Source organism: Vicia villosa, unplaced genomic scaffold, assembly GCF_029867415.1.
Source record: "Vicia villosa cultivar HV-30 ecotype Madison, WI unplaced genomic scaffold, Vvil1.0 ctg.000838F_1_1_1, whole genome shotgun sequence".
Lineage (NCBI taxonomy): Eukaryota > Viridiplantae > Streptophyta > Magnoliopsida > Fabales > Fabaceae > Vicia > Vicia villosa.
The window spans coordinates 149852-157766 of NW_026705370.1; the positions used below are offsets into that span (position 1 = coordinate 149852).

The window sequence follows — 7915 nt, forward strand, 5'->3', positions numbered from 1 at the left end:
TTAGGCTTGTGCGAACCCATTTAACCGTCTTGCAGTGTGCATGTACAAGTCCCTTGACAATAGGCACGGGGGTACTCATCGAGGGTGCATTTATTCCATAATCTACCCCCAGGTATTATTACACTTATGGATTCCCCGTATATGGATGCGGGTTTACATACTTGTTTGTTATACAATGTGTATTTATTTAAGGCAAGTCCAATAGTGGTCGAGTCACTTTGTTTGCTTCGTATTTGTACCGGAAGTGAGAATAACCCCGAATCAGTGGTGGATTTGTTTATTGCATATATTCCCTTTAGATCCGAGCAGACCAATAGGATAGGCGGACTCACTGAGATTTAGTAATCTCATCCCATTCCAATTATTTCTTTTCTGGTGGTTCGAGGCAAGATCGTGTTAAGGGCAAGATGGATTAGTTCTTTTGATGATGCTTGTTGGATATTTCTTTTAGTTCTTTTATCATGCTTTCTAGTTCTCGTATTTTGGACATTGTACCTTTGTGATGTACCAATATTTTGGCCATGATACATTCGGCTTTTGTATTTTGTACTTAAGTTGTACTTCTCTTTCCGCTGCAAATGTTATGTAATTGTTGTCTTATGAACAAAATTTAATACTTTATACATATTATTCTAGAAAAATATGTGTGGGGTGTTACAGAGTATGACAATTACAAAGAGAGTCTATATTAAAATCAACCTAGTCTAGTTTCCAACGGTGAAAAAATGAGCTAATTACAATTAATATACAAGAAGATATACTCATATTACCGTATCAACATCATGTAGAATATATAAGGAAAATTCTTTGGCCACCTCCGAACCTTCTAGGTCACCTCTGGTGAAAAACCACATATACCTCTGACTTCAGAAATGCATTTCCAAAATGCAAGAAAAAGGTGTTTTCGGAGATGCATCTCCGAAAGCGCCTTTTTTTTCAAAATTTGACTTATTTCGGAAATGCATTTCCGAAAACACCATTTCGAAAGTTCATTTCCGAAATATTGCGCGTTTTGCAGATTTAGCAAATCAGCCCCCCTCCCCCATTCATTTACCCTAATTCAACATCAAACACAACCCTAGAGAAATTTTGTGCAAACACTTCCAAGGCTACATCAAAGGCTCCAATAACCTTGCTAGACTACATTCAAAAGCCTTCCAATCTCTTCCATCGGTAAGCATTTCAAGACTATGATCTATGATTAAAATTCACATTAGGGTGTTTACAAATAGCAAAAAATGTATTAGGTTAGGTTGGTACTGATATTTAGGTTGTTTAGAATGATTAAACATAGTTTTGAAGTTTCTTTTTGGGGTCTGCCATGGAAGTTGCAGAAAACTTTCTCGCAGGGGTGTTTCGGAAGTTCATTTCCGAAAACACCTCCATTCCCAGTTTCGGAAATGAACTTCCGAATTGTATCAGAAGTGCAATTTTTTTTAGTTCTTTATGTTGACTCGCATATTAATCGGTTTCAATTGTTTTCAGGAACATGTCAGGCAACCAAGCACGCATCAGACTGGGTAGAGAGACCCATACTGTATCGGCTAGACGCGAGCGGGCGGCGGCGCAGCTGGCGTCGACATAGGGACGGGGGCAGGGCCGGGGACGATGTGTGCGAGTTCCCGAGGAGATGGACGACGGTACCTCTACATCTCGATCGAGGAGTCATCTGGATCGGGTATCTTCTTCCCGCTAGCGAGAGGAGGAGGAGGAGGAGGAGGAGGAGGCAGTGCCATACCACGAGGCGGAGAAGGTACCAGATGTTGACCCTCCACACGGGGAGGAGGATGAGCAGGAGGAGGGCTACCCGAGAGGGCCCAACGACACTTCCGTGCGGCTTACCTACCACGAGCATGTCGCTCGATGTATCTGGGAGGGATGGGTATTTTTTATAATTTTCCCGACTATATTATTTAACCGTTTATAATTTAGCCGTTTATTCAATATTTTCTTAACGGTCTATTTAACATACTTTTTTATTTGTTTTTTTTGTAACAGAAGAGAGAGCCATTGAAAATGGTGAACCACGCTTGGAAGGTTTTCAGTATATTTAAACAGACTGCTGAGTGGTTTAACGATGCGGTGAAAGCTTCAGGGCTTAGTGGACTCTGCATGACGGGGTATTCCACCATCAGCCACGGCATGCAGGGGGCCTTTGTGGAGCGGTGGAAAAGGGAGACATCTTCTTTCCACTTACCGGTTGGGGAGATGACGATCACCTTGCATGATGTGCAGTGTCTTCTCTACCTGCCGATCAGGGGAGCGCTGTTGCACCACTCCCGGATCCAGAGGATCGAAGCCATTGAGTGGATGACGCTCTATTTGGGTATGGAGCCCGAAGTTGCTAACTTTGAGGGCATCACGACATGTGGGCCTCATATCCGGTTCACCACACTGAGCTCTTAATTCGAGCAACACCTGGTGGCGGCGGCCGAATTCGAGGATGCGGGTGACGACCTATTTACACAGTATCACCGTGGCTGCGCTCTCCGGTGCTGGTACATGCATGTGGTAGGCGCTGCGATCTTTGTGGACAAGAGTGCGAGGTACGTCGACGTGACCTACCTCCGCTACTTCATGGACTTGACCACCGTTCACCAGAGGCACTGGGCGGCAGCTACTCTGGCATACTTATATCAGAAGCTGAATGAGGCCTCCAACTGGAGGACGAGGCGTTTGACCGGATCCTGCACACTACTTACTGTACGTTTCATTTTAATTGTTTCGTATTTACTTATGTTTCATATTTATTTTTAATACATTATCGTGTTTGTGTTTCAGAGCTGGATCATCTCTTACTTCTCCCGCATCCACGGCTTCCACATTGATCCTGAGTACGATGATGCCATGCCCAGAGCCGCCAGATACGTTCTCTAGATAGGGAACATTGCAGTGGGACCATACCGTGGGTACCTGGACCGCACGATGCATGATGACGTCACTTGGAGGCCATTCAGAGACTACACTCATATTGTCCCCTTTGACGGCATATCTTTATATTCTGGATGGTTGGAAAGCGAGACCAACACCATGGTTCGGTATCTCCCTGAGCGGTGCATGCGGCAGTTCGGATTTGTGCAGATGATACCCAGGTCACCTTTTGAGGCTGCTCCCGACACAGTGACCCGAGTGCAGCTCACTGCCATATTTGAGGATTGGGAGCATCATGTGGTACCGGAGGAGTATCGTCGCATTTAGGTCACCCATGACTGGCACAGTGTGGAGGGATACGTCACATGGTTCTATCGGGTGTCACATCCTCTGCTGACACCCGACGCTCCCGGCGCTCCTAGGCCAACACACGAGGAGATCCTGGAGAACCAGCAGGCCGAGGATGACCACGCCATTGATCTCCTGCCGATCTGCCAGCGGATAGAGATGCTTGGGCGGGACGCGTTGGATCGAGGTGTCGTTCATTAGGGCGGTCCAGAGGCATTCGCCGTGATGGAGATGATCGTCACTGATGCGGACCGTGCGGTGGCATACAAGCAGCAGAGGAGGTCCCAGACAGAGAGGGTTAGGCATACCCGGTAGTGGTCGGGTTTATTTTTTTTGTTTTTGGATTGTATCTTTCGCACACTATTATTATTTAGATTTGGATCGGCTTGTATATATTACTATTTTTATCATATTAGTATTTTCTGGTTATATGTCGCTTATTTTATTTGTCGTCTTCCTTTAATTAAAAATACGAAACTGTTTCCAGAAACATTAAAAAAAACACAGTTTCTGCATAATTCGGAAGTTCATTTCCGAAACCCCCAAAAATCTGAAAAAAATGTGTTTTCGGAAGTGCATCTCCGAAAACACCCCCCATTTGGTGTTTTCGGAGATGCACTTCCGAAGTCTGAAAATTTTTTTTAAAAAAAAAACTTCGAAAATGCATTTCCGAAGCAAGGGTAAAGTGGGGTTTTCGTTGGGGTGACCCCATAGGAAGGTGGGTAAAGAAATTTTCATATATAATCATTGAACTAAATTATTTACAACTCAATTATATAAATTAAAATATAATGAATTAATGTAGCTCATAGTAGAACTCAATTATATAAATCAAAATATAATGAATTACTGTAGCTCATACTAGAACTCAATTATATAAATTAAAATATAATGAATTAATGTAGCTCATACTAGAAAAATATATAGGCTTAATTATAAAGAATTTAACAAGAGTATACAGGTATGTAGTCACAAATACAATCACACAATTTTCATCCTTTAATTAATAATTTCTATTTCTCATACTATGATTAACCAATTCAAATACTTCTAAATCCTATTTAATGTATAACTTTGTCCATTTTTTAATGATCCAAGTATCACTTTAAAATTAACTATGGGGAAAAAGTTATTATCAAAAAAATAAATGGGTGTCCTAAATTTGAGTTGCAAATTTTATATTAGGATTCCAACATGCAGCATCATCATCATCATCAATCATTCATCATCAATCATTCATCATCAATCATTTATTAGAAAACCTAATTTTATTTGCATGCATCTCAAATAAAATTTAATAAATTCATCAAACTCCTAACTGCCTAATTTTCTCTACATTTCACCCATTTCTCTCTTACTAGTGAGAAAGAGGTGGAGAAGAAACGAAATTGTCCATCTCAACTCATATTTTCTTTATATATAGGTCCAATCAATTTTATTATTTTGCCCTTCATTATACATTGTGATATCACTCTCACTTTATAATGACTTTTTTAATTGGTTATTTATCACTAATATGATTTAATGACTTAGTTATATTTATTTAAACTATATTTAGTCTTATATTGGTTTGATGTGGCATAAAATATTTGTGAAATAACAAAAAAATCCTTTACTGGTATTTTTCTTAGTTAATTTATAAATTTATTTTATCTATTCCAATACAACAACAGTCAATTTTAGATTTCACAAATTTTATTGTTATTCTATTTTTTTAATTATGTTAAAAATATATATTATTTTTATAATATTTAAACAATTAAAATATTATTTTTTATATAAAAATAAACTTATAAATATATTTATACTTTTTTAAATTATACTTTGTGTTGGAAAGTCATATTTTGAGCTTATAGCTTATAAGCTCATATGAAAATAAAAGACCTGTTTCGTAAGTTTTCATCACGAGCTTATAGCTTATTTTACTAGCTTATAGTTTATTTTTTTGACACTATTTTAAATAGCGTTTTAGATTACAGCTTACCATTTTTTCTTGCATTAATACTCTTATAAATTATAATTATTTTAAATGTGTATTTAATAATTAATTAAGAAATGTCTTAATATGTCATTTTACATTTATCAGCTAGTTAAATCGCTAATTTTACCAAACAAGTCAGAGAATTTCTTGGACGGTTGAACAATATCTCCAGATTTATCTCTCACATGACTGCGACTTGTGGACCAATCTTCATGCTTCTCCGCAAGGACCAAGAATGTAAATGGACATAAGAATGTCATCAAGCTTTTGATGATATCAAAGAATACCTGTTGGAACCTCCAATTTTGAGCCCTCCGGAAGAAGGATGACCATTGATCATGTATTTGACCGTGCTTGAAGATTCTATGGGGTGTGTCATGGGTCAGCAAGACGAGTCTGGTCGAAAAGAGTATGTCATTTATTACTTGAGCAAAAAGTATACCGACTATGAAATAAGATATTCACTGCTCGAGAAAACTTGTTGCACTTTTGTATGGGTTGCTCGCCGACTAAGGCAGTACATGTTGACCCATACGACATATCTCATATCCAAAATGGATCCAATCAAATACCTATTTGAAAATCCTGCTTTGACTGGAAGATTTTCCTACTGGCAAATGTTATTATTAGAGTACGACATCCAATATCGTGCCCAAAAAGCCATCAAAGGAAGTGTTCTAGCAGATCATTTAGCTTATCAACCCATTGATGATGACCAATCCTTGCAAGATGATTTTCCCGATGAAGATATCATGTATTTAAAGTCAAAATATTATGAAGAGCCTTTACCTAAAGAAGGGACAAATCCTGAATCCCGAAGAGGTTTGATATTTAATGGAGCTGTTAATACTTATGGTCGAGGAATTGGGGCAATAATTGTTATGCCACAAGGTTCTCACATACCATTTACTGCAAGACTGATGTTCGACTACACCAACAATATGGAAGAGTATGAAGCTTGTGTCATGGACTAGAGGAAGCCATTAATCTTAGAATTAAGATTATGGATGTGTATGGAGATTATGCTCTAGTTGTTAATCAGATCAAAGGAGAATGGGAGACTCGTCATCCTAGTCTAATTCCTTATAGAGATTATACCCGAAGACTGTTAACCTTCTTCAACAAAGTTGAATTCCATCACATACCTCGCGAGGAAAATCAAATGGCGGATGCATTGGCTACTTTGGCTTCCATGTATCAAGTGAAGTTTCTAAATGAAGCTCCCCAAATTACAATCGTGCGTCTAGATATACCGCCTCATATATTCGTGGTTGAAGGAGTCACTGACGAAAAAGAGTACCCACCTAGGGCATCTAGCAAAGACAGAAGAACTATGAGAAGGTTGTCTGGTAAGTTATTCCTGACTGGGGATGTCCAGAAGATGGTTGTGACTTACAAGGACTGGCATGAAATGCTCCCGCTTGCTCTGCATGGGTACCGTACTACAGTTTGTACTTCGATTGGGGCAACGCCTTTTTCCCTAGTATATGGCATGGAAGTTGTACTCCAAATAGAGATTGAGATTCCCTCCATGAGGATCTTAATGGAAGCCAAATTATCAGAAGCTGCATGGTGTCAAGTTAGACATGATCAATTGAAACTTATTGAAGAAAAGAGAATGACCGCTTTGTGTCACAGTCAAATTTATCAAGAAAGAATGAAGAGAGCCTTTGACAAGAAAGTCAGACCTCGAAGATTTGGAGAAGGTGATCTCATGCTCAAGAAGATATTACCTCTTCAACCAGATCCCAAGGGCAAATGGACCCCTAACTATGAAGGCCCATATGTTGTTAACAGAGCCTTCTCAGGCGGTGCTTTGACTCTTACAACTATGGACGGTAAAGAATTCTCGCGTCCTGTGAATGCCGATATGGTCAAGAAATACTTCGCCTAAAGAGAAAAAAAGAAAAAGAAAAGCTCGCTAAGTTGATAACGTGAAAGGGCAACTTAGGCAAAAATGAGAGTCTCGGTGGGTTAAAAACCTAAAAAGGCGACCTAGGCAAATATTAGAGACAAATAAAAGAAATAATCATCCCGATAGATTGAAAACCCGAAAAGGAAATCTATGCAAAAGTTAGGGATTTTGGCAAGTAACCACGTCTTGTATAACCTGACCATTCTGAAGATGTTTTCTAGAAGACTTTTAACCAACGTCAGCGTACGCTCGATATTCAAAGTTGTTAGGGATAATAGTGATCATTGTATTCTGATGTAACCTTTCCCTTTAAAGTTACCATTTTAAAAGCTTTCTAATCCATGGAGTCATGCCATTCGAAGACTACCATTCTATTAATAAAATTCGAGCCTTATCTAATTTCTTGGAATTCTTATCTTTTATTTTATCTTGCAAAAAACTGCTTTTGAAATTAAAAAGATTTGAAACAAAGTCAAAATCGTTTTTTCAAAATAAAAAGATACAACTTTTTTCTAAAGAACTTGTGGATACGAAATAAAATGTTGACCTTGGTCCCCAAGGAAGTTGGTTCTCAAAGCGAGGAATAAAGAACCAACAAATCTTATCCACAAAGTAGCTAAGTATCGACATGAGTTGTCTCCAGCAAAGGGCAGGTTTTATTCTCGGAATGTGTTCCCTTTTCAACAAGTTTTCTTCTCGAAATGAATCCTTTTGACAACAGAGGTTGATTTGAAGAGTCTTCTCTTCCCCAAAAAATTTTGTCTCCACAGAAGATATTATTGACGATCGGTCGAGTATCT

At 38.9% G+C, this 7915-nt stretch overlaps 1 protein-coding gene across 1 annotated transcript; it reads left to right on the forward strand.

The window, feature by feature from the left end:
- Positions 1-6203: 6203 nt before the first annotated feature.
- LOC131631520 (uncharacterized) lies at positions 6204-7094 on the forward strand. Its single transcript, XM_058902315.1, has 2 exons — positions 6204-6549; positions 6649-7094. Exons 1-2 carry the CDS (start codon positions 6204-6206, stop codon positions 7092-7094), a joined length of 792 nt encoding a protein of 263 aa, XP_058758298.1.
- Positions 7095-7915: the final 821 nt, after the last annotated feature.

Coding starts and splice junctions, on each gene's coding strand:
- LOC131631520 (XM_058902315.1), top strand. CDS start 6,204: ATGGATGTGTATGGAGATTATGCTCTAGTTGTTAATCAGATCAAAGGA. Junction 6,550..6,648: donor AACTATGAGAAGGTTGTCTG/GTAAGTTATTCC, acceptor ACCGTACTACAG/TTTGTACTTCGATTGGGGCA.